At 40.8% G+C, this 27,801-nt stretch overlaps 2 protein-coding genes across 14 annotated transcripts in view; both read left to right on the top strand.

The window, feature by feature from the left end:
* Positions 1 to 27,801, top strand: part of LOC145459256 (uncharacterized) — a 128,688-nt gene that overhangs the window by 6,750 nt on the left and 94,137 nt on the right. For 3 of the 13 annotated variants that reach the window (XR_013921319.1, XM_080337906.1, XM_080337911.1), the window contains exons 3-6: positions 331 to 442; positions 4,328 to 4,432; positions 5,152 to 5,220; positions 8,866 to 8,937. Coding sequence is in view for 12 of the 13 variants with exons in the window: in XM_080337906.1 (XP_080194032.1) it covers positions 331 to 442; positions 4,328 to 4,432; positions 5,152 to 5,220; positions 8,866 to 8,937 (358 nt within the window). In the remaining variant the exon portion in view is untranslated. Of the gene's footprint in view, positions 1 to 330; positions 443 to 4,327; positions 4,433 to 5,151; positions 5,221 to 8,865; positions 8,938 to 9,149; positions 9,222 to 10,237; positions 10,304 to 11,439; positions 11,501 to 18,637; positions 19,197 to 27,801 lie in introns of those variants that run through there. The other 10 variants (XM_080337905.1, XM_080337902.1, XM_080337910.1 and 7 more) reach the window with 8 other exon arrangements.
* LOC145458346 (venom prothrombin activator omicarin-C non-catalytic subunit-like) lies at positions 24,764 to 27,650 on the top strand. Its single transcript, XM_080336690.1, has 2 exons — positions 24,764 to 25,411; positions 27,102 to 27,650. Exons 1-2 carry the CDS (start codon positions 24,826 to 24,828, stop codon positions 27,248 to 27,250), a joined length of 735 nt encoding a protein of 244 aa, XP_080192816.1. The 5' UTR covers positions 24,764 to 24,825; the 3' UTR covers positions 27,251 to 27,650.

Genomic DNA, 27,801 nt, shown 5'->3' with positions numbered 1-27,801 from the left:
ATTTCTAGTTTTGTTTAATTTCGGAAATGCGCCTCAAGCTGGATGTCATATCTTCTGATTGTGGTCCGCAGCTAGAATATAGACCTGGCATGGGTGCCTCATTCCAGATACAATTGATCACTAGGGTAATTATTTTCACCTAAAAACGTTTGATTTTGACATTTCCCCGACATTGCAAAATCCACGATAAAAATGAAATGCAGGTTGTAAAAATTTCTTTATTTACAATTTCGACATTTTTCGATCAAACGCTACAATTTTGATCTAATTTGGTCTTTTTTACATGTCAAAAAAATTGTCCTTATGATCACATATCACTTCGTTCAACAGACGGCAGACACGTACCAAATGCTAGTTATCTGGAGTTCGGCAGCTGTTGGCAATAACAGCAAAGTAAGCCATGAACCAGGTTACCGCGGCCACGGCTATATCTGCCAGAGAAGTAAGTTATGCTTTCAGAAATTATGTTGCAGCTAATTAGGCCTACATTTGTAACGCACGACTTGCAAACGAATGCAGTTGTATGTCTTTGTATAGCGATGCATCAGCTATCCGTTTAATGCAATGCAAGCTACCGAGATGGCAAAAAGACAAACCAAGGTCAGCAAACAACAGTTGCAAACCATCAAAGATCGTTTTCAATGCTTCCTAAAAGGCCAGACGTCAATCATTACGGACGAAGCCTTTTTAAATGCCGTACAGGATTCACACTCGACTTGACTCGAGTCAAAACTATAAAAGTGCGATTGACTTGTGACTCGGAACATTGTGACTTGGTTACAACCCTACCAATACCAACGTTGGGAGTGGGGGACGAATTGCTGTTTTGGTCCTGATTGTGCCTACAACCCACGCTAACATGGTGTATAAGCGGATGGCCATGGCGACAGGTATAAATCTCGAGTGAAGAACTATGAAATAATGATTGGCTCCCGTTTCAAGTAGAGTCATATGAGAATAAGATAAAGTGAACCTAAAATTCTACTTTACACTTAATACAGATACTGAAAGCTGCCGTCACGAGAAACAGCAATGAACGGGTCGGTTATGATATGTATCAGCAGCTGTTGATTTTAACCATCGTAATGTTTTATTTGAGTACAAAATTTCAAATCTTTGTCCGGTGTACGTACAATACATACGTATACTACATAGATAGGCCTACTGCTCGCCAAGCAGCAACGATCAAACTGCGTTCAACTAAGCATAACCAAACATCAATACATAAGTTACTATTTGAAACTAGGCAGAGTGGTGATTATTATCTTGCTGCAAGGTAGTGGCGTCTCGAGTGTATTGATAACCTGATAGTACAGCATGGCTAACACTGTTCTAACAATAACACAACAATGACCATCGAATATATATTTACTATGTGTGCATACTTCTTACGCAAGGACGAGCAAAGCTAATACTTATGACGTAATAATGAGCAGTGGCGTTTGAAAATGAACCGTTTGCGCTATCAATAACCTGGTATGACATTTCATCCTTGTTCACGAATGTTCGGTAATGTCATATTCATTGTACAAATAAAAAGTAATCGTTCTTTCACAAAGAAATCGATTAGATATGAGAAGTATAGTCGATTACGATTACGATTACTTTGGATTTTTTCGAATGTAGTCGATTGCGATTACGATTACTTGAAAATGCTGTAATCGTCGTAATCAATTACGATTACTAATCGCGATTACCTCATGTCTGATTAGGTCATCGTTTCACGGACGAGCCCGAAATCGCTTACATTAACTGTGAACAATCAGTGTCAATTTCAGGCCTATAGTCACGCGGAGCGTATCATTTTTTTGAGTAAATGAAAGATTTGATCTAATACTGTTGCGTGTATATGAGAAGTGGTGTCCATTCTTATTGATTACTTCGTTGAAGCACGATTATTTAGTAACCTCTGGTAAAGATTGATGATACTTTAAAGATTGGAGTCGTTGATACATACCAGACCAAAAAACCAGACAAAAAAAAACTCCTTTGATCAGTCTCGTTCGATTTCAACGGGAGGTGGTGCAATACTTTCTTGTGCCAGTCGCATTTATGTCGGAGGTGTCTGATTGCAGGGACAGAATCCTTTGGCGCCAGCACGCGAAATTCTATATCGAAGGCTTCGGAATACATGCGTCCGCTTTATGGCCCTCAATCATTTTTGGAGCGCTTAGTCACATGTAGCCTGCTCTTCGTGGGTCCCGGAACGCAAATTGCCGGAACTAACACTCCCCAACCTCATACTGAACCGACACCCCTAGACTCAATCAACCAAACGACCTCGGGTTAATCTAGTGTATCTACTGCTGGGACTATTGTATTCTCATAATTGAGAATAAGCTATATTCAATTATGGGTATTTGCGGAAGAAATTTTTTCGGGATATACCGATAATAAAATCAAGACATGTATGGATACTAAATCGTGCGAAGCGCGAAGAAAAATGCTAGGTTGCATTTATCCGCTCCAAATTACTGCAATATTTATTGATTTTACGAATATTTTCCAAATATTTGGGGGGCGCGATCGCCCCGTTAGCCCTTCCCTGGCTACGCCAATGGCCACCAGTATAATTTCACGACAGTATCGGTGAATATAATTTAGGTAGCGGGTTGGCGTGGTTCCGTTTACATCGTATTGTCACCCTTCGCCCATATGAAATATTTCATCGCAGTCTATATGGTTCATCATAACGTTTGAAACTGATGTTTCGCAATCTAGAATTTACTTATGTCGTAATCTAGCAGTCCACGGCGTGTCTTAATCTGGGAAGTCGACTCTGAGTCTCTGACTATTCTAGTTTTAGAGCTGTTTTAGCATACCACCTTTAAAGCTTTCTGGAATAAAGACATGAAATACATTTTCTGCTTTTAGAAGTTGTATTTATATTTCACTCTCAATTCCTACTATCATATATACTTTGAGCTCTTATTCATATCAGTTCTTTTGTCTGGATAACTTACATGTTGAAGTATAAAAGCAGGTGCAGTAATGCCTTTAATTTCCGGAAATAAAGCGACATCAATATGGCATTTTTACAATCCACCATATTTTTTATTAACGTTTACTAATAGCTCAAAGTGTTTACACCGTATCCTATACAACTTCTCCGTATTGCTTTCGACTAAACTACGGGCCTTATAATATGTGGGAGTGCGTCATGCCATGATATTTTCTAAAACGTGCTATTCGAGTAAACAGAGGATTAGTATCGCATTTCCATATCAATGCTATCATTTTCTTCCCATGATTTGGACGAATGCCTATGCTTTCACAACTACTTACTTACTTGAGTAGATTTAAAGCAGGGGTCACCAACACGCGGCCCGCGGGCCGCATGCGGCCCGCGAAGTCATATTTTGCGGCCCGCGACGTGATTTGAGATCTTGGAAGAAAGCTAAGAAACATTTTGAAATGCTGAAATTGACGCGCAATGGATCAAACACTACCAAGACCAAGACTCTTAGAAAACGGCTTAGAGAAGTGATTCAGACACTGGGGTGCGCTCCCCCATTGTGGGGGCGTAAAAGTATCTGAAGGAACGCGGAGCTGTGGCCAACTGAAAATTTGTTCGCGCTCTGCGCGATTTACCTCGAATTCATAGTTATAGAAGTTGCTCTGTGTATAATCAGGAATTCATATTATAGAATTCTCTCATCAACATTCATAACCTTCCATGCCATCAAACTATCCGTTGGGATTGTTAGCATTATGGGTGCATTTTGTGATATGACGATAAGGGGGGGGGGGGATTTTTCAGTATCATAAAGGGGGCATGTCTAAAAAGGTTTGAAAACCATTCTAGCTTAGGGCTTCACCACAAGATCAAGCTTTACGTGGAGATGGTCTTTCTGCTAGTAGGCCTACCGTATCTCGCTAGCCCCAAAAATCGTTTCCAGGTATCGTGCACAGCTCAGAGCTCAAAATAACATGAGATTGGTGACAGTGATCCTTTTTGGATTTGTATTCCTTTAATTATAAAATATTACTTCTTCTGTGGTCACTATACCACACCCATCGCCTATGTTAGGTAGCACAAGCGTTGTACTGACGAAGAGTTTTAAAACGTGGTTGCCTACTTTATATCGATTTTGAATTCATGCGGCCCGCGGCTGCTACGAAATTTGAAAAGTGGCCCGCGACCCATTTTGAGTTGGCGACCCCTGAATTTAAAGTCAGTTAATTCTACTTCTACTTCAAATAGTTTTAGATTGCTCATGGAGAAGTACTTCTACTCGTACTTGAGTAGATTTTTTCGTCGCTACTTCTACTTCTACTTGAGTATAGCTTTCTTGACTACTTTGACCACCTCTTTATATAATAACAGTGGACAGCATTGCATCGACATCAGAGAAAACGGCAGAACCTTCGTTTTCCGTTACCCAAACAACCGGAGTGACCACTTCGACATCAGATGATTCAACAACACCAGGTGTGATGTTGTTCCTATGGTGTCTTTTCGGCCGCAATGGTCGCCTTGTAGCGCTGCTAACTTAGGCTTTATTACGGCACCGCTTACGCGTATCAGATAACGAGAATAAGCCTAGATGAACCTCCAACACTTGGGGGGGGGGGGGGAATTCTGGAGTCCACGGTGGTCGGTGTGATGTGATTCTAATTTGAACATACCGCATGTTGCACTGCGAGAGAGACTTGGACAAGTAGAAAATTTTCAACGCTTGCAATATTCCAAATTTTCTTTGGATAGGAATACCCGGATTCGTAAAACTTGGAAATTGAAAAAATTTGCCAACCACATACATCGAGTTCATTTCAAATCAAGTCAGGGTTCATTCTTGTAAGTTGGCTCGTTTGGCACGATACAGCTCTCTTAGAGCATCTAAAGGAAACAATAAACTCGAATAAAACTCAAATGAGAGCATGGAAAATGGACACATTATATATGAATTCGATTACAGTCTCCCTTCTCTTTAATCAGAAAATAAAAACTGTCGCGTTATCCAAGTCTGCTGCAAGGATTTTCACGAATATCAGCACATATCGTTATTTTCGTGTTCATCGTGTATACGGACTTGTTCCAAACTTACCGGATGGCCGAATAATGAGTCATGTTAACAGTCAGCTCATATTCGAACGATCACTGAAGTGCATGCGATTGCAAGCGTTAAATTCCACTCATCCGTTTCACAGATTCATCAGCGACAACAGTGAGTAGTACTACAAAAACCAGTACTCAACCGACTACTACTACAACCGAAGGTATGCTCTTATAAGTTCGTTAGAGTAGTTTAGTGTGAATCTATAGTGCCTGTATTAGAGATATGGTGTGAACCCCTGAAAGGTTCTGGTTCCTGTAAACGCGAACCTTTTGGAAAGGTTCCACAATTTAGAAAGGTTGATAATTCCACAGATTCAATATATTTCGCCGCTTTACCGTCAATTTCGACGAGGACTCGGCTAGATCGGACAAATGTATTCTTAAGAGTGAAACACCGGTGTCTATACATGTACCAGATTTATCTCAAAAACAAGCAATACAGTAGTCAATACCCCAATCGGACGGATTTGGTTTTATGGTAAAATGAGGATATCAAATCAAGATAGATATCGTGCGCCTGGTCGACTTTTACATTAGACCTCGAGGCATTCCTTATTTCAATTTCGCTGATGTAAATAAATGATTGGTTGACTAATCACAATCCACAAACTTCCTACACGTAGTGTGTTTCGTTCTTGCTATTGTGTGATTACGGGTCACGTTCACAGCAGAGATTCACTAAAGATTCACAAACGGAAAGCTGAATATTACGAGCAAAGATTCGAGCACAATATTTTTGAAATTGACAAGGTGCATGCTCGTTTACTGCTGAATTCCCTTTCATGCTGCCAACGCCCTGTGTTGAGTGGTCCGAAGCAAAGAATTTCAACCAAAGACGTTAAAATGGCGTGAAAATTGTAATACATGAAAAGGTTCACGATGCAGAACCTACCAAGGTTCCAAATTTCAGAGGTTCACACACAGAACGCGAACGTGAACATCATCCCTAGACTCTATGTTAGTTTATGAGCATCACCACGAAATGAATAAACAAACCTCTTCTTCTTATAAGCACTCATAAACATTTAATATTCATGGGTCATTTAATTTGAGTTTATATGGGTAGTAGCCAGACATGGGGTAATCGTGATTAGCAATCGTAATCGATTACGACGATTACAGCATTTTCAAGTAATCGTAATCGCAATCGATTACATTCGAAAAAAATCCGAAGTAATCGTAATCGTAATCGACTACTTCCCATATCTAATCGATTTCTCTGTGAAAGAACGATTACTTTTTATTTGTACAAGGACTATGACATAAACTGAACATTTGTGAACAAGGAAAAGATGTTATACCAGGTTCGTGACTACACTAACGTCTGATTTTCAAACGCCACTGCTGATTATTACGTCAGAAGCAGTCTATTAGCTTTGCTCGTCATTGTGTAAGAAGTATCCACAGTAAATAGATATTCGATGTACCTACGTCGTCCGTTAGTCTGATTGTAAGAACACCCGCCGTGCTGTATATCAGGTTTTCAACGCGTTCCACACGCCACTACCTCGCAGCAGTATAATTTATCTCCGCTCTGCCTATAGTTTAAAATAGTAACTTAGTGCGTTGATGTTTGGTTATGCTTATGCTTAGTTAAACGCAGTTTGAATGTTGCTGCTTGGCGAGCAGTAGGCCTATCCAGTATACGTACGTACGTACGTCGTACACCGGATAAAGATTTGAAATTTTGTACTCGTCAAATAAAACATTGCGGTTTCCACAACGAAGCAGTAAAAATCAACAGCTGGTGATATATATATCATAAGCGAGCCGTTTTGCTATTTCTCGTAACGGCAGCTTGCAGTACAATATCTGTATTAAGTTGAAGGCAGAACTTTATGTTCGATTCGTCTTATTCTCATATGACTCTACTTGAAACGGGCGCCTATCGTTATTTCATAATTCTTTATTCAACATTTGGACCTGCCGCCATGGCTTATATATCATGTTAGCGTGGGTTGTAGCTGGAACCAGAACCAAAACAGCAATTCGTCCCCCAGTCCAAACGTTGGTCTTTGGCCCCCGTAGGGTTGTAATCTCAAGTTGAAGACTGAATTTCGTCAAGAAATTTAGTAATTGCAATATATTACTAATCATTTTTAATCCTCTCTCAGCCCACGATGGTCAGATATACCTGTAGAGTTTGTTTGTTTTAGGTAATCATGGTGTTTGTCGACTACCACAGACATTTACACCAGGCCGATTTTATGCATTTTCGATTCCGTATCTGTCAACTTGTAGCACGACCCACTTCTCAGATTTTTGTAAGACACCGCTTACGTGGATGAGGCGGCGAGGAGAGGCCTAGATAAACCCCCAACACTTAGGTAGGAATTCCAAAGTCGACTTCGTTCAGACTCGAACCCGCAACCCATTGGTGTTGCAGCCGTGGATAATACCACTGCGCTATCTCGCCACACAACTACCTACCCTGTAGAGCTCGGGCAGCGTAATTCATAATTATGACCTCTGGTTTCTTGTTATAATTACTTTAGTGTATGTTCGTAATTCGTGACCTCCGGTTAGTTATATAATCAAAAGATATTATAGTGGCTCAAACGTAGGAGACTAAAAGAAAACATTCGTGAGACGCATAAACAAATTGTCATGTCTTTATATCTGACTGCATGTCTAGCAACTCAAGTTGTAAATTACTATACGGCCAGTGGCCTCCTTAACTACAATATGACTTGAAAACATTTCATCATGGTTAAAAAGCATTCATTCAATGCGGCCGTTGAACTTAACAATCAAGTCAAATAATCCATTAGTTTGCTGGTCAGATAGCGTTGTCAAACGTGTTGTAACACCACCTGCACTTAATTAAGTCTGCTGATGAGCAGACTTAAATTTGAGTGCCGATCCAGACGCATTTCAGTGGAGTTTATAATTTAGAGTGAAGACCAATTCCTTTGGTGTCGAATAGCGATTCTCTACTCAGCAACGATTTCGTTACTAAACTCACGTCAAAAAGTATGCTCACAGATTCCAAGCAAAGCAAGTGAAATTTTTGAATATCAATTTTTTTTGTTATAGATTGATTTTTTATTATTTTTGTTGGATTTTCCAACGTCAAGGGGAGCCGCAAGTTGACTAGCTGAGAGCCACATGCGGCTCTCAGACCCGCGGTTGGCAATCATTGATCTAGAGAGGATTTTCAAGTTAATTTGATCTCTCGAAAATACTCTATAACTTATGTTGGTTTACGAAATACTTTTTGAGTCCCCTTCGAGCTCGCTCTCCACCCTATTGGGAAATTTGCGGCGAGGCAGTTATGGCCCTGGCGAGAATGCAAATCGTTGGGCGCGATAAATTGACCTCTATGAAAATGGGCAATGGATACATTATGACGTAACAAACAAATGACGCATCTTTTTTAAAGGGAGTTTGTTATCTCATTAGGCCTTTTCAGCGCAATCCATATATTGTCTTCCAACATAGCTTCTAAGATGCAAAATAAATGTAATCGTGAGTATTCGTGATTACTTTTCCAATGTAATCGTAATCGTAATCGACTACTTCCTGATTTTGTTGTAATCGTAATCGTAATCGTAATCGCGTCATTCAGAAGTAATCGTAATCGCAATCGATTACATTCATGAAGTAATCACCCCATGTCTGGTAGTAGCAGTAGGCTATGTATAGAGTGTATTGTGGATATTGAAGCGGTTGTATATGGTCAAGTTTTTTTACATAAGCATAAAGTTTGGTTAATATGTTAATAAAAGAATAAAGCGACGTAATTTATTGTAGATCGACCTTGCACAGCCATAACAGGGGCTGAAACGCTCTCATATGTTTTACAGACCCAGCAACAACTTTACCGTTGAGTTCTACAAGCAGTAGGCCTAACCCATCCCGGACAACAGCAACTGATGGTATGCTTACTGTCTCGTTATCCAAGTCAGCTGCGAAGATTTCATGAATATCAGAACATATTGTTATTTTCGTGTTCATCGTATATATAAGGGCTTGTTCCAAACTTACCGGGTGGCCGAATCATGAGTCATGTTAACTGTCAACTCATATTCGATCGATCACTGAAGTGAATTTGATAGCAAGCGTTACATTGCACCCATCCGTTTCACAGGTCCATCAATGACAACAGTGAGTAGTGCTGCAACAACAACCAGTACTCAACCGACTACAACTACAACCGAAGGTATGCTATACCGGGTGATGCTTACGCGCTGTTTCAGTTCGTTAGAGTAGTGTTTCTGGTTCCTGTAAACGCGAACCTTATTGAAAGGTTCTGCGTGAGCGCGAACTTATGACGTCATGTGACGTCATATTGCTAATTCTGTCTCTCACATGTCCGTAAAGTAATATAATAATAACTAGCGCCGAATCGGATCACATACTATGCCACAATTCTAAAGTACATGCTGATTATTGAAATGTCACCTAATTTACCAACTGGAACAATCAAATGCTATAATAATTTCACAAAATCAGCCGTCGCTTTGCCAACAATTACGACTAGGACTCGGCTAGAACGGACAGATGTAGTCTTAAGAGTGAAACACCGGTGTCAAAAACCAGTTATGCAGTAGGTAACCCCCCCCCAATCGGACGGATTCTGTTTTATGATACAATGAGGATATTAAATCAAGATAGATCCCGTACGCTAGATAGATATTTTACATTAGGCCTCCATGCATTCATTATTTCAATTTCGCTGATGTATATAATTGTTTGATTGCTTGGTTGACTACCCACAATTCGCTGACTTCAAACCTAATGTGTTTCGGTCTTGCTATTCTGTGATTGTGGCCCAAGCTCACAGCATTTTTGAAATTGGCAAGGCGCATGCACGTTTAGTGCTGAATTTCTTTTCATGCTGCCAGCGCCATGCGGAGAGGAGTCCAAAGTTGAAATGCAAATACTTTCAACCAAAGACGGTATAATTACGTGAAAATGTAATACATGGGCAAAGGTTCAGAGTGCAGAACCTACCAAGGCGCGTTTGCGAATGCGAACCTCCAAATTTCAGAGGTTCACATAGCACAGAACGCGAACGTGAGCCTCACGTGTACACCCTCCCTAGTCTTGTAGTCCAAGTTTCTTTACATAAGTATAAAGTTTGGGTAATAGGTTAATGAAAGAATGAAGCGATTTATTGTAGATCGACCTTGCATAGCCCTAGGAGGTGCTCACATGCTGTCATACGTTTTACAGATCCAGCAACAACTACACCGTTGAGTTCTACATGCGGTAACCCACGCCCAACTACTACAACTGATGGTGCTATTTCGAGTTGCTTATTATTATACATAGGGTTTCATTTAAAACAAACGTTGTTTTAAAACACTTTGTTTAAAACAGTGTTTTAAACAAATGCACTTTTTCAAAAAACAATATTTTTTTTGTCATGTTGTATAATAATGTCATAAACGTGTAAATCCTTTCGAAAAAAAGTAGTAGGCTATAAGCCTATACGGACGAATTGCACCCAATATAGTCGGCGTATACGATATATGGAGTGGCTGGAACCCTCGAAATCGTCGCCGGTGCGACAGCTCTATGGCAGGCCCTTTTCGTCGATGGAGCCATATTTATCCTATATTTTATATTGTCAATGCCAATCATGGCTAAAAACAAAACAATAAAATCTGTTTAAATAAGGGTCATGTTGTAAACAGGTTTGTTTTAAAGTGATTTTTGTTTTAAATGCAACCCTAATTATACAGGTGACATTTATATATGAACCGTATGTCTTTCGTAACAACCATGCTCGACTCGTCGCTAAGAAGTGCTTAAAATGAATACAATATGGGCGCATTGAACGTTATGAAATGTCTATTCAACGCATACCGAGAATCGGGAATATAAGGAAACATTTTTTGACTTCCATATCTACGTTTTGTGTCGCTCTGGGTTTCTTATCTTGGAATCGTATCAGACTTGGTGAACCAGATAATTACTAATTAACAACTAATTCGAGCGTACCACCGGTGATATACTACGTGAAATGCTTCTATGCTCTAATATTAATTGTAATCTAATTTCTGGTTTTCCTGAAATGCTAAAGGAAAACTGCATAGTTAGTGTATTGTGCGAAACAAGCCAAGCTCGGTGTGCAGACATTTGCCATTGATGAATTCTGATTTGATATCAACTGAGCTTGATTGCGCTAGTATTTCTTTGTAATTAAGAATTTAATTTAATTTCCAAGTTTTTTGCGAATTCAGTTATTCTAATTCCAATGTAATTTTGAAAAAGCTGACAATATACAGTCGTCCGTATCTGATATGATGTACCAGTCATATAGTATTTGTAAACCGTACCGACGTTGAATATTTACGGCGTCAGACAATTGCTATATAGTGCAACCGGCATGCGTTCTGTATGACACGTTCACGGCTCCTTATTTTGTATAGGTCACACAAGACCCGCCCCGAAACGAGGATCTTGTTCAGAAGAATATATTGCCGCAATGAAGTAAGTAAGGATACTTAGCTTGTAGCCTACTCTGTAGCCTACTGCATGTGACCATGAACAAGAACATCTTGAGCAAGTATAAAAAACCATCAATCACATTCAGAAAGCGTTTCTTAATAACCTTCATAGCGACCGTACCTCTTGAGCTTTCAATAAATCTTCTCTTTCCCCCTGTCTATATTCAATAAAATTCTGATACAGGCCATGTCATCACTCCCTTTCAGACACGCCAATACAAGCACGCCGGGATTATGCAATTCGCGAACCCACAAATCTATTTATTGCTATCTGGATACCAGGCATTTGTTAGGAATTTGTGTCCATGGACATGAAATAGCGCGCAGCGCCAAAATGCTGAACAAATCTGTCAGAAAATATTCCACTTTTAGCTGGTTTGCGAAATAATCTTGGGCTTGAGATAGCGTATACTTACATAATGCATTTCGTAGCCCCTGATTTGGTGCTTCGTACCCCAAGGGTCCCACATACCTCTGGATAACAATCCATGGGTGATTCATATAATTTATCGTCACATCACAGGCGTGATAAACCATGAATACCACAAACAACAACAGGCGTGAGTCACGTTGTCGCATTCGAACAGCATCCGTCTGTGTACGTTGGCACGCCGCTAAAGCGAACTCAACAGTGGCGGCTAATAAGTGACCCATATGCGCCGGTTACAATCTTAACAATAAGTTGCTGTGATATCATGATAAGATATTTCGCTCCAGTCGTGAGCTATGTCGTCAAAATTACACTAGCATCATCCAGACTATATGACTATATCGCGGATGTATTTAATACAGAGAGGTGCGCGGTCCAGGAAAACGATCATGGCCGAATGAGCATTGTGGTGACACGTGTTTGTGATCGCGCTCGCGGTCACGGAGAACATTTCATAAAAGTTGGTGGTCACATGAAACAGAACCTTTTTTGGGGTTCGCACCATATCTACTAAATATGCTCTGACCCACTGGCGTAGCAGCATGTTCTGCCGCCCCTGGCTCTCGCTTTAAATGCCGCCCCCGTCCTAAGTAGACCGCAGCAAATTTCGACATAGATTCATGTTCAAGCAATATTGTCAATAAAAATAATTACAAATAATATGCCACATCTCAGCCTCACCGTCTCAACGTTAATAAGGCCAAAAATAATAAAGACGAATGCATTGTGCAAATAGAAAATCAATCGCCGCCTTAAAGCAAAATAAGCGATAAAATCCTCAAATTCAAGTTTTTGAACGAAGTCTCTTTCTATAGACAGAATGGATAGAGCTGATAGCCGATCATCATTCATGGTAGAACATAAATAAGTCTTAATCAGTTTGAGCTTTGAGAAGCTCCTCACACGAGCATAAATATGGTGTAGAATCAAGTAGCGTTGCATTAACTGACCACTGTAAAACATCAAACGCTGTTGCACTACGATCAAACGTGGTTTCGCTGTTCCGCACCAGCCTCTTAACCCTTTTAAATTTAAAGTTGAACAACTTCATATGATCATAATCTTAATTTGTGCTTGTCCTAGAGGCCTCATATTGGTTTGTACGAAACGCTAGCAATCTTCTGATTTATATGATCCCTAATTCGAACGTATAAGGCAGTGATTCTCAACCGGAGGGGGGGGGGCGTGCCCACCTTGGGGGAAGGGGGCGAAAGCATCTGAAGGGCGACGCGAATAAGCCGGCAACGAATTTTTTTTCGCGCGCTGCGCGATTTACCTCCGATTCACGCGTGTTTCTCTATATATATACCAAATTACATTATTTTGAAATCTCTCATCAACAGTCATGACCTTCCGTGCCATCAAACAATCTGTTGGGGTTGCTAGTAGGGATGGTGTGAACCTCTGAAAGGTTCAGGTTCGTGTGAACGCGAACCTTTTTGAAAGGCTCTGTGTGAACGCGAACTTGAACCTCATGACGTCACGTGACGTCATATTGCTGATTCAAACCCTATATTTCAATGAAGTGATAGCCTATATTTATGTGCACGATACCTAGCGACGACTCGGGCCACATAATGACACAATGCTGGAGTACATATTGGCGTTTTAAACGTCGCTAAATGTATCAATTGAAGCAATCAAATGATATACTACTCCAATAAAATCAATATCATCCGTCGCTTTTCCTACAATTTCGACGTGGAGTTGCCAGGGAATATAAGCTTAAGCCTTAACGGGCTTGACAAGACCGGACAATGCATTCGGCGTTAGAGTATTGCTACAGCGATATTGGGCAGAGTGTAAAACAGGTTTCCATACTTGCTACCGATATTACGCTACCCCACAAGTTGCAGCTGTAGTCAACACCTCAATCGCACGGATTTGGTTTTATTGATACGGTAAACATATGAAGTCAAGATTGACCCCGTACGCCTGCTAGATTTGTTACACCAAAAAACGATATCAATCTCATTGATTGGTTGAATAAGCTTCATTCGCTGACTACATGTAGTGTATGTCGCTCGTGATGTTGTGTGATTGCAGGTCAAGCTCACAACAGAGAGTCACTATATATTCACAAACGGAAAGCTGGATATTTCGAGCAAACTTTTGTAACAAAGCAAGTAAAATCTTTGAGATCGTCAAGGTGCATGCTCGTTTTGTGTTGATTTTTTATGCTGCCATCGTCATGCATAGAGTGGCCCGCAGTTGAAATGCAATAAATTCGAACCAAAAATGTCATATTGAAGTGAAAATTGTAATATATGAAAAAGGTTCACAGTGTAGATCCTACCAAGGTTCTGTTGTGAACGCGAACCTCTAAATTTCCGAGGTTCACACACAGAACGCGAACGTGAACCTCACGTTCACACCATCCCTAGTTGCTAGCATCCCGGTTGGGTTTGTGATATGACGATAAGGGGGCACAAAATTTTTCACTATCATAAAGGGGCGTGTCTAAAAAAGGTTGAGAACCACTGGTATAAGGCAGGTAACGCAGGTAATAAAAAAAGTCTACCTCGTCGTCATAAGTGCTTCTAAAAGCGCCGGTGAATAAATTGTGACTTTCGCTTTGCAGCAGGGCGTGGGAATTCAAAAATCCATACACATCATTTAAGTGGTGTATGCCGGTAAACCTAGTTTCAGCTTCAAATTTAAATCAGTCCAAAACTTGAAACATGCATCGTCTAACTTCTTCAACAACACTGAGGCCAGTATCTTCTGATTGTTCACCAGGCATTCTCCTTTTTCTGCGAACTCTCCGAACAATCGGCCTTCCGAACAATTGACGGCTATTTCGGAGTGGTTCCATCGCCATGTTAATATATAAATTCGTGTTTTCGGAATCAGCGCGGTCGTGGGTTCGATCCCCGGCCGGGTCGGATCGAATACTCGAAAACTGGTATCTGCGGTTATCCCGCTAGGCGCTCAGCAATCACGGAGGAGAAAAAACGGGGGTGCAGACTAGATCAGTGCTCTTCAACTGGGGTGGTCGTACACCCTAGGGTGTACCAGAATTTGCAAAGGGTGTACCACTCGGATGGGGTGTACAGGGGTGTACCAGATCCGAATTACAATGAGCCGATGGCTAGCTATCACAAAGGCAGGTTTATGGGTCAGTACAGGTTGACGAACAGGTTAATGAGCAATATGGTACGATGTTATCTCAAAGGTAATTCTCGGGGATATCTAGAACTCCTAGACTTCTAGATATCCCTGGGTAATACTGTACACCGCTTGATTGTGATGTCATAAGCAAATATTTCTCATATTCATTTAGCCGTCGGCAATAGACCAATGGTTCCGTTTGGTGTTGGAAAGTATGCAGTTAACAAACATGTGTTCAGCTGTAGCAGGGGTGGGCAATTATTTTATATAATAAAAACACGGTTGAAACCGTGGCGGTTAATTAATGAAATAGCTATCTGCCGTCAGGATTCGAAACAATGTTAAATATGATACGTTTTTAACTCTTTATAAATCCCTATCGACGTTCTTCTATTAAGACACTAAAACAGTTGTTCTCGAACTTATTTTAGGAACGCCCCGCTTCATGATAGTGAAAATGTTCACGCCCAATCCAACGGATGGTTTAATGCCATGGAAGGTTATAGTTGTTGATGAGGGAATTCTATAATATCAAATTTGGACAATACACAGAGCAATAACTATACTATGAGCTTGCAGTAAATCGCGTGGGGCGCGAAAAAAATACATTTAACGTCGGCTTCGCGCCTCCCTTCAGATGCTTTCGCGGCCCCCAGTTCCAGAGCCACTGCACTGAAATGTATATGGGATAGTACAAAGCTTGGTCGCTTTGGTCGCTGTATTCCGAGTAGTGTGCAGCTCGAATAGCCTTGATGTTGAGCGAAGTTTGCAGTTTTCCTGAAGTTCGCCCTCTCTTGACCGAGAGATTTGTGTTTTTGTCATAATTCTAACCCTTACTTCCACCGACATGATTGGCAAAAACTAAAATGACGGGTCTACCCCTAACTCCAGTATACAAATATTAGTGCGCTAAACCCTCTATGAATTTCAGCTTTCGATTTCCTCTTTTTGACATGAACTTTCATCCTTTATGGGTGATAGATATTAGGTATGATGATGATGATGAGTCATATAGCAGTCGCGAGCACTGATTGACTGGTTTTACCAACTACAGATTTGGAAACGCCTCACGTTACGATTTGAAACTCGTACCGTATAATGCGTAATGTGACAATCGCAACTAAGAAGGTTTGACCTAAACTATGGAAAGAGTGATTTCTTATGGATTTAATTGTTGCTCATACTTTGCCACAATGCCTTTATTTTGAATCTGGAGTACGCATGAAAGGAATGTAGGAAGCGTAGTCGTGACATATTAATGAACAGGCTTCAAAGCAAACGAATTGTCTGTTTAGTTGATACAGCCTAAATTTTAGTCCACGCATCATCATTAAAAAAGCAGGTTGTATGTTAAGAATTCCAAGCAACCTTTCGCGGGCCGCACAGGATGGCTTCGCGGGCCGCATTTTGCCCGCGGTCCGCACTTTGCCCAGGTCTGAGCTTTAGTCATTTGTCTTTAAGTGATTTTTGAGGAAACCGCCTTGATAGCTCAGACTTCTTGAATCGGTACTTCCTACCCGGCGTTAATAAATACCGCAATGCCCATGAATGAAGTGACGTAGCCAGCCAGGGTCGAAACAGCTTCCATGTTGAAATCGAAACCCTTTTGTTTTAAAATGCCGATTTTATATCCTATCTTTCGCCATACATTTGCAATTTAGTATTTTGTTATTAGTGATGCCAATTAGCGACAATAGACTGTGTATAGCGGCACACGATCTGAGGTTACTGACATCTCTTCCAGCCCATGTGCTACTATCGACTGTGTGTGGTGTGAGGCAGGCCTGATACGCAGTAGGCTGGTGCGCCTGCTATCATCGCTGATCTGAATTACCGCTTCTGCAGCAGTAGCTTTACTTACTTTCTCCCCAATACTGTTAAATTTAGGTTGATTATCGTTTGTAATGTCATGCTGTTTTGGGGCTGACACGAAATGAATTCCAATTTGCGTGACGAGCGGCCTAACTGGCTGCGAATAAACTCTGTGACCAAATACTATTTTATTCAAATCCAATTTTTTTTGACGGCAATAACTTCGCTTCTACTGGTTGGAATAGAATCAAATTTGAAGAAGATCATTTTTATAGACAACAGAAAAATTTCACATTTTTCGTTATTTATTTTTATATAATAAATAGAAACTTTCTTCTCCCGTAGCCATGCGGCTACTGGTTGGAATTGAACCAAATTTGGTGTGTAGGCTTAAGTTAGGTAACCTAACAATTTTATCAAGTAGCCAGTACGATTTGAGGAAAAAAGTCATTTTTGAAGACCCCTAATGACCAGGGGTGTACGAGTTTTGAGCAAACGTTAAAAGGGTGTACCACGTCGAAAAAGGTTGAAGAGCACTGGACTAGATGACCTTACTTTAAAGTCCGTATCGCATCTCCGTCGTCAAAGCATCTCGATGGTGCAGGCGAAAAAGAATACCATCTCTCTCTCTCTCTCACTGTGCAGCCTCATTTTGCCGCCCCCTTGGAGCCTGCCGCCCCTGGCGCAGAGCCAGAACCGCCAAGTGGCTGCTACGCCACTGCTCTGACCCCCTTAAAATTGATATCCTATCCATGCCCAGACTGCAAGGGCCCTCTCTATAATCTGTATTTGACGACACCGTCACTGGGAACTCTATCTGTGTCACCTTATTGTACGTTGCTGATAGTGCGGGGCGGATCGACAAATTCTCTGGTCCGACTCCGATCATGTTTCTTAAATTCTCTGGTCCAGCTCCCGTCCGACTCCTAGGCCGGATTCTTGAAATGACCGTGATCCGGTCCGAAAAAACTCCCATAATAGTCATAACGAGTACGATACCTACTTCTAGTAAACTGCAAACATAGTCGATTATATGGTAAGGGTCCAGGTTATTTATTAAGTATTGCAGCAACAAAAAACAACGGGACAATAACAACTCAGTTTCGTATTGAACACCGGTTTGTGTTGGCGGCTACTGGCGCGTAAGTGGTTGTCATAACAGTCATTCTCATCAATACCTTTAATAGCGATTCTGACCATATTATTATATTCTTTATCCTCAGTAAAACTGGCAAATACACTGAAATTATGCTGTGATTCACGCGCACATGTGTAATTTTAGTCCAGTGGAGCATTCAAGGCCTTCCGAAGAATATGCACAGTGACCAACAACGTGATCGTGAATATCATTATTATTAAACAGAACAGTGGTGCTTTCAACATGTTCAAGGCTTTGTGCTCCACGACATGACCGTATTCGAACAGCTGCATTTATTTTTGTCTTTCACTTTCTTCCACTCTCTCAGGCAATCTCTCGCAGTTCATCGGTTCTTTTGCTGCCGACTTGCTGCTCGGCTCAATTTCCGGGCTTTTTAAGTCACTGCAATTGCAATGGGGTCGACGATGAGGAGCCCATATAACCTCCGAACATATCAAAAAGTGCGATCCGGCTTCGATCCGACTCCGGCCGTATCAGAAAAAATATGAATCCAGCTCCGGTCCGGCTCTGGCCAAAAATGAAAAAAATCCGGCCGGATATTCTGTCCTGCTCCGGTCCATGCCTCACTCTAGTTGGTGACGTGAAATTGTTTTTCATTCATTTTGTAGGGAATACAAAGAGCTTCTGGCTGAATACCGTGAGAGCTTCGATGCGTGGAAGAACGGCGTAAATCTATAAGTGTATCGCGGATGACATTAGATTAGAGTGATATTAGCTAATCGACAAATTATCATCTTTTAATTGTACTAACAATATGTTGTTTATAGCTTCAATCTGTAATCTCATGTATTATATACAAAGATATCGTTGCATACGACACTCGTCAGAGGATATAAGCATCGTATCTATATCTTCGAATAATGGTTCAAATTGTTACGATATGCCGAATGAAAGTCTAGCACATAGGGCATTAGGAATTGCAACAAATCATTGAGGACTAATGTTTACGTCATGTCCAAGGTTCCTTGAAAGTGCCGATCATCATTTCGTCGTGAGTGATGCTCGTTGATTATTCTAGAGATGATATGCATCAATTAATCAATAATTTCTCGTCGCTACCAATTTTCATAACGCAATCTGTTGATTGATGTCATAGTCGCATATTTTCACTCGCGGTTAACAGTTTCTTCAAAAGACTTGCTTAATGTAAATTCAGGTTCATTGTGAGACTGTTTCTTTCTGTGTTTGCAACTATGGATGTGGACAAGAATTTAGTTCATTCATTAACAATTTATATAAGATTGAGCTATATTGCTTACCATTCGACTATAAAAAGAAAATTGTTTTGATGACGACAGGAATATATAGAACTATAGATATTAAACCTACGAAGGCTAGATGTCTGTAATATAACGCTGAATGATGCTAGCTGTATTACGCTGTTGCGTCTCGACCGAACAATGCGATGCCACTTTACAAGGTGAAGTTTCGCATTTCTGATCTGGTCTTAGAAAGGGGACTTCGACACGACACCCCAATCCTAATGAGTTTCGATTTCGCAGATGTCGAGTACTGCCGGCGCAACTAAATCTGCTTTTTGACTCGGCAAAACTTGCGTATCGGTCTTGTATTCGCCTACAATCAAGAAACCCAAATCGAATGTTAACAGGATTTTCTTCGACAGTATACGCCTAAGTGCGATTGCAATAGCGCTTGAGCGATTGCAAGAGAGCGGTAAAACAACAGCAATGAGGAGAATGTATGCGAAGAGACAAAGTAATCAAGCAATCAGATCGACTTAAATCGTACAATCAGAATTAGTAGAAAAACTAACTACAAACAAAGGACAATTGAATTGCGAAATGATTCCTTAAAAGCAAAAGTCGTCACAATATCAAATGAACGATTACAAAAAAAGCATGCGTTATCGGTAACAAGTGAACAGCAGAATTAGCACTGATATGCAGTAAATAATCATAATTTTTCGTTTAGTGTGAAAATGATGTTTTAATGGATTTGTTTTTGACACTTTTGTTGATGCGCAGCTCATATTGTTCGCTTATAGTATTGTATTAGATATATAGACCTAGTTAGATGTGTGTTGTGGTAGATTTATAGCTTTGTGACTCAGAGTGAATTTGGGGTTCACGCGTTCACCCAGTGACGTGAATGATGTTCATGGTTGGTGAGGCACTGGCCGTCGCAACTACATTATGCTCAGTATTTACAGTACAGCCATACTACAGATAACTAACCTACGGAGGTTAGTCATCTATAGCCATACAGCGTCGGTCTGCGAAGTCGATAGCGTTGGGATTGTCAGATTGTTAGCTACCGGTAGACAAGGCATACCCATTTGTGGTTCACCTGATCATCCTATTTCTGCGCCCTCATTGTACGTAACAACGCCGAATTTTCGATTCCTTAGCGATTTTGAGTTTTTATTAGTGTTCTGACATTATTAATATTTTGATTTTTTGGAGTCAGTGAGATAATACCAGTTATTACATATTATGAGCTGTTCATGATGAATTGCGCTGCCACAAATGATGCTTGGCCATGACCAGTCTCTGCCTCGCCTCATCTCTCCTTTCGCACTTTATTTATGAACAATAAATATCTAAATTCCGTGATTTTTTCTGTTGAAATGTTTTAAAATTAGTCATTCATGAACACCAAGGTAAATACACATAATTAGTGATGTTAAGAATATTGAATGCGTCACAATTTTATTTTACTCATCCTGACAACAGGCGAGGCATTGCCTCACTTGCCTCCCCTGACCGTACGTCACTGGGTTCACCGAAGTCTTGCAGATTAGTGTAATGGTTAGTAATGGCGAAGAACCACTGCAGTATAAAGTTATGTTTTAGGACTCAGAATAATAACAAGCCTATCGTTACAATAAGAGTAGTCTTGTAGTCTAGCATCTTGATCGCGTTAACTCCAGTTATCATCCAGAATGCCAAGCAGTTCTCCACGTGTTCCGATGGCGGTAAAACTCACTTTTCTGTGGTGCTTATTCGTGCTACTTGGAACACGTGGTGCAGGTATGTACGGACTGATTGAGAATATGGAAACTTCAAAGTCTCACCATCCCTAGATAGAACGTATTTCCAGTGCCGTGACAAAGTTTCTGACGCACAGCAGAAACCGACTTGGCAGTGCGGGACGTGGACATTGGAGATTTGGAATGAGATTGTTCATATCAACACTGGAACCCAATATGTCGAGGATGTTGATAATAATAATACACCTGCTTCACCCGTCTCATTATTTGCTGTAATAAATGCAGGCAAACTTTCGTTTTACGATTTAAGCGTGGTTAGAGGGTGTCCGGGGGCGCTGGCACTTTATTCGTTGTCCAGGGAAGGTAGCTCAAAAAAGTTTGGGAAACACTGGTATAAAGAAAAGATATTGGAATCACCCAAACGTACCAGAAACAAATTTCTTTCGTGAGGAGCACACGATCCAAAGCTGGTATCTCTATATGCGTCGCATCATTTTGCTCTTCCCTTCACATCTGTACTATAGGGCTCAAATTGCAAAGGGCGCTACTATATTAAAATCGAAGATGAGGTCGTATTGAATTGCGCGCAGCGCAAAGATCGTACAAAGACTAATAGCAGTCTCTCAAAAACTCGGGAGTCAATTCGTGAATTCAATTTTCATGTCAGCGGCCGCCAGCACATACGAATTGAATTTCGTGTCGACGACCGCAAAAAATCCATTCTATATGGCCGCAGGTTGGCTCAGGGTTGTAACCAAGTCACAAGGTACCGAGTCACAAGTCAATCTCAATTTTATAGTTTTGACTCGAGTCAAGTCGAGTCATTTTCAATTCACCACCGAGTCAAGTCCGAGTCCAAGTCAGCGAAAAGAGGTTCGAGTCCGAGTCACAGTATTATGACTCGAGTCGAGTCCAAGTCATCGTGTTGACTGCTCAGTTTCTTGTAAAAGTCATGTTAAAATCCCACTTATACAACTCTATTTGGTGGTATCGAATGGTTTGATGTTATAATATACGAATTTTCCTCACTTTCAGCAGTTTCTGGTCGCATTTTCAAGTACCAGTACCAACAGACGAAATCCCAATAGTGTGTTGGCTTTGGAATTACAATGAACTGTCGGCCTTGGACGTGTGAGTCTCGAGTCAATGACTTGGCTCGAGTCATGCGCAATGACTCGAGTCCAAGTCGAGTCAATACACAGATTGACTCGAGTCAAGTCGAGTCATTTCCATATTTTGGAAAAATGACTCGAGTCAAGTCGAGTCATCAGAAAATCGTGACTCGAGTCGGACTCGAGTCGAGTCATGACTCGAGTCATTACAACCCTGGCTTGGCCACCCCTTGTATAGACCTAGAGGTATAATACACTCATTCGTTTCTCAGCTCTAACAACGATCATACCGAGCAGTTCTACAACCAGTCCACCGACTGCAACTACAATCGGAAGTATGTTATAGTTAAGGTTTCGCGCTACATAAATCTCAAAATTCAGTATTCATGAAAACATATCGTGATTGTATGTGAATCATCGATGTCGATTTCCGTTATTCAAGCAGTCGATTCCGTGGTCCGTGGACATATCATCATACGATACCTGAGCAAATGAGCAATGAGCATGCGACACTTTAGCACGCTGCACTTGAACATGCGACAGATCAGTATGAGATGTTTTAGTACAGGGGTCGCCAACTCAAAACGGGAGAGGGCACTTCTCAAAATTCGTAGAGACCGCGGGCCGCATGACCCCAATATCGAGATCAAAATAAGCAAGGCAATTTAACAACCACGTTTTGATACCTCTACGCCAGTACAACGCTTTGCTCTCTAACATGGGCGGCGGGCATAGTTACGAAAAAAGAAATAATATCTCATTAAAGAAATGGAATGATATTACTATCGCCGAAGCTGTGTCAGCTAGTGAAGAATAGTGATATTGGGAGCAGGAGAATAGCTTACTTTGAACAACAGCAGCAACAACAACAATATGTTTGAACTGAAATCAATTTCAGCATTTAAAAATCCTGTAGGCCTACTAAGCGTTCTCCCGAAATTTCGAATTAGGTCGCGGGTCGCAAAATATGACCTCGTCCGTTTTGGCCGCGTGGTGGTGACCCCTGCTTTAGTATGTGACACATCCGCATCCGACTGCTTAGCATGCGACATACGACTGCATAGCATGTTTATCCGTGGAATTTAAACGGTCAAAATGATATTTTGAGTAATTAATTAGTGATACATTTATCCAAGCGCTACTATAGTCTTTGCGAACATAGATATACACAAAAAAAATCGTACATAGTTATCGAAATTTACGCAGAATTTTAACGTCCTTATTTCTCGAAAGCGTTAGTATTATCAAGTCGAGGGATTTAAGAGAGAATAGGTATTAATAATCTTAAACAGTTAGGTAGGCTATGCTAAGTAAGCGCGATAGTTTAGTGGTGATCGCCGTGAATTTACACCCTACCGACGTGGGTTCAATTCCATGAAAGGACGCTTTTAATACGAAATTCAAAGATGGTGATGTTGGGCGTCATATGAGCGTGGCTATATAGGATGAGATGGCGCTATCTGTTTGGCCGACACCAAACTCGTATGGCCGCACTACTCTACATCTACACTTAAGACTTAACATTCTACAATTTAGTATGTGCCACTATAACAGGGGTCGGGAGCTTAATTCTTCGCCCGAAGGACTTTATTGACCCTATATTTTCCATTTTAACTCACGGAGAGCCTGTGAAAATTCGTGCTAATCATGCTGGTTGCCTTATTTGAGTAATGAGTATACGAAACTTGAGTTACATAGATCTTTTGCAAATTATATATATTCAATTGCATTGCACTGACAGGCATATGAAATTTTTCGAAGGCTAAGACAATTAGCATTTAGATTTCCAACAGATGTAGACAACAGTAAAAGTATGAACCTTACACGCTTTTTACAGTTAATGCGTCTTTTTTTAATTGTTGAATGGCATACCCGGTGGCTTTGTAGTCTGGTTGATAATTTGTTGCGCTTAAGCTTCTAACAAAATTTAAGACTTTCGTTAGTTATAGGAGGTCGTAGGTTCGTCTTTATGCTATTCTTAAATGCGAGAACCCATGATGAAATACGTAGGCGAAGACAAATATGGTCACCAATCACCATACAGCAGTAATGTGTGATGCTTCAGTGACGTGGGGTTGGGGGAGGCAAGTGAGGCAGTGCCTCACCCATCTACTATATTTTGAACACTTTTACCACCAAAATCACGCAACTTGCCCATTTATTATTCGAAAATAAAGCGGAAAAGGATAAGGTAAGGCACAGACGGGCCAAGCCTCAACTGTGATAGTGCAACTCATCGCAAATATCTTAGAATTTATCATCACTGATGATAACCATATGCACTTGTTGCACTGATTCTGAATATCTGAATATCGATGGGCTTCTTCAGTATTTGGCTAACAAAACGTCGCGCTACTCACCCACATTTCAACGGCACTATTAGAATGCTAATTACCAATCAAGAACATGGATAGCTATAACGTTTTTTATTGTTGATTAATAATTGTGAATGTCACTTGTAAGGCAGTTCATTGTGCGTCCCCTTCCACTAAACTTATATTATTATCAACACGATTTATACTTTCTAATACTTTTTTCTCATTTCTCATCCATGAAATAGGTACAGTCAAAAACATGAAATTATTTTCAATAGGGTGGAGAACTGGCATTAGATTATTTGTGCATGGTCACATATTTGAGGCTCCCACACCATCAATACTCCCAACTATCAGTCTTATAGTCGAATCTCTCAGACTGTTGCTCTATTTCAGCGGTGTGTGACGAGTCATTGGGTATGACAAGCCACGCTATTTTAGACGAGGATATCACGGCTTCTTCGAGCAAAGAGGGTAAAGAAGCGAAGTACGCCAGAATCTCAAATGATAATGATGATGGAATCCCACCGGCCTGGTCTCCAGAAACATCTGACTCGACCCCATATCTCGAGGTTTCTTTCAAGAAACCAGTTATTATCCATTCAATCCTCACTCAAGGTGGTGGTAATGGGCAGTTTGCTTCGCAGTATCACGTATCGTACATAGATGCCAATACAGACATCGATGAGTTCATTCGCATCGAAGTAAATAAAATTTCCAACACCCCCATGGGTCCGGTACTCGGTGAAGTCTGGGAAACCTTCAACGGCAACACCGATGACACAAGTGTCGTCGAACGCTTCCTCCGTGACGATATTCATGCGTCGGCAGTGCGAATTTATCCGACTCGCTCAGCGCCAGATAGTGATGTGACTATGAGAGTGGAATTCCGTGGATGCGTCAAACTTATCGTTGAGACTACTCCAGTCATTGAGGAAACCACAAAAGAGGTGGTGACGCCGAAGAGCACCCAGGTGGTTACAGAGATGACAACCTCCAAGCCAGGTGCGCTGTAAAGCCGAGTTTATATGTATATTGAGATCCTGTAATTTTCGGTGTATGATGCGCGAAGTTGTACCGGGGGGGGGGGGAGGGGGGGGGCATATTGTGCCTAGGTACAACAAGTCTCGAAAAAATTCAACTCGAAATAATACTTGTAATCACACATTTAGTCAGCGTGCCCAGTAATTCGTATTAGCAGTGTTGCGCGCTGCCAATTAGCGAGAAGCGAATTGCCAATCAGCGAGAGTCGTCTGCGCTGCACAAGAGCATGCGATCTCCTGCTGAGTTGGTCTGCCATTTATACGCGAGCGAAATAAGGTCGTTGACTGCTGCACGCGCGCGCGGCAATCCTTGCGTCAAAGACAGGCTTGAACAATCGCATCTACAACAGACCATGTGCGCAAGGACAAGATATAATTGCTGGCCTAAACAATCGCATCTACAACAGGCCATGTGCCCACGATATAATCGTTGGCCTGAGTAATAGGCCTCGTGCGCAAATATCGTTGCCGGCGTGAACTATCGCGTCACGGTCCTTGCAGGCTTTGGCTGCTTTCTACGTTTGCCATTAGGTGTATGTATATCGATGGTTATGTAATTATTTTTGAACAGTGACATCGCAAAACAGAATGCATCGAATACCAAAACATACCCATCGCTGGTAAGCTATCTTACGCGCAAGTTTGCCAACACGAGAAGCTTGTATAATCGGCATTTACGCAAGTACTATTATTCATGTACTGCGAATGCATGGTGCGCACTGCGTACTATACATTAGGGCTCTTCAAAAATGACTTTTTTTCTCAAATCGTACTGGCTACTTGATAAAATTGTTAGGTTACCTAATTTAAGCCTACACACAAAATTTGGTTCAATTCCAGCCAGTAACCCCTTTGTTACAGGAGAAGTAAGTTTCTATTAATTATATAAAAATAAATAATAAAAAATTTGAAAATTTTCTGTTCACCCCATGAAAGTGTTAGGCTGTCTATAGAAACGATGCTCACCAAATTTGGTTCAATTCCAACCAGTGGAAGCGGAGTTTGGATTTGAATAAAATAGTATTTACGGTGAGCACAACTATAATAAATAAACAAATAATCGGTCACCGTAAATACTAATTTGGTGAGCATCGTTTCTATAGACAGCCTAACACTTTCATGGGGTGAACAGAAAATTTTCAAATTTTTTATTATTTATTTTTATATAATTAATATAAACTTACCTCTCCTGTAGCAAAGGAGTTACTGGCTGGAATTGAACCAAATTTTGTGTGTAGGCTTAAATTATGTAACCTAACAATTTTATCAAGTAGCCAGTACGATTTTAGAAAAAAAGTCCTTTTTGAAGAGCCCTACTATAGATGGGTACAGGCCTTTCCCCAGAATCTACATGCCATTTTCAAGGTGCATATAATACTTCGGGGCGTATTATACATGGAAAATTACGGTATATAATAAATGATGACGTTGATGATGATATGTGTATGTGCATTGTGCAATTGTGCATACAACTATATACATGATATGTATAGAATCATGCTTGAAAACAAAGTATTCTTACTGCTGTCTTCGTGAGACTGATTTCGATTGATTTCATAGCTCATAGCTGTATTATTACCTGTAGATACACATTTTTCAATTAGATACTTTTTCGTGTGAGCCCTAATCGGAGAGTTCATATTCTTTTGCAGATCCTACCACCACTGCACCGACGACTACCTCTGCGCCGAATACCACATCTGCAACCACGGCACCCATCGTCAGCACCCCAGAAGAGAGACAGCTGTGCCCTTCGACTTGCAACTGCTTATCGGCTTGCGATGGATCAACTGATCATTGAATGCATTACGATACTGATTATTATTATCGGTTTTCATTGCTAGGTAGAACCACTTGAATTACGTCAAGTTTACAGTGAACCGATGAGCGTACGTACAATGTACATCTATGGATCTACCCATATATACCCCATGTTGACCAATCCATTTTGAAGCACAATTTTGTGCGGAAATTCTTGCACCTCATATTAGTCTAAAATCCAAATCCTGCAAAATCGAGCATGGCGCTTGTCAGACTATCCCCCTTTATACTGAAAACATAGACAGAGATAAAATTTAGAAATTTGACCGTGTTTTTGTATTTGAAACAGATGAATTCATGCATTAATATTTTTCCAATTACTTACCTCCTGTATTTGATCATTTCCTTCTCCTACACTCTCATAATACAAGAAGGTAACCAAATATGCTGGCTGTTATTTGGAAATCCACTAAAAGGATTTTCCATACCACACCTTTGAATATGAATTATACACATTTACATAAGTATGCCTTCACCTAACCCTATTATCCCATCACGAATTTGCATAGTTTTTATTGTGACAAGTTAAAC

Source organism: Botryllus schlosseri, chromosome 16 (assembly GCF_051294905.1).
Source record: "Botryllus schlosseri isolate E-star chromosome 16, Bs_hap1, whole genome shotgun sequence".
Taxonomy (NCBI): Eukaryota; Metazoa; Chordata; class Ascidiacea; order Stolidobranchia; family Styelidae; genus Botryllus; species Botryllus schlosseri.
Note: the sequence above shows the minus strand (reverse complement) of the source record. Positions and strands in the feature narration are given on the sequence as shown.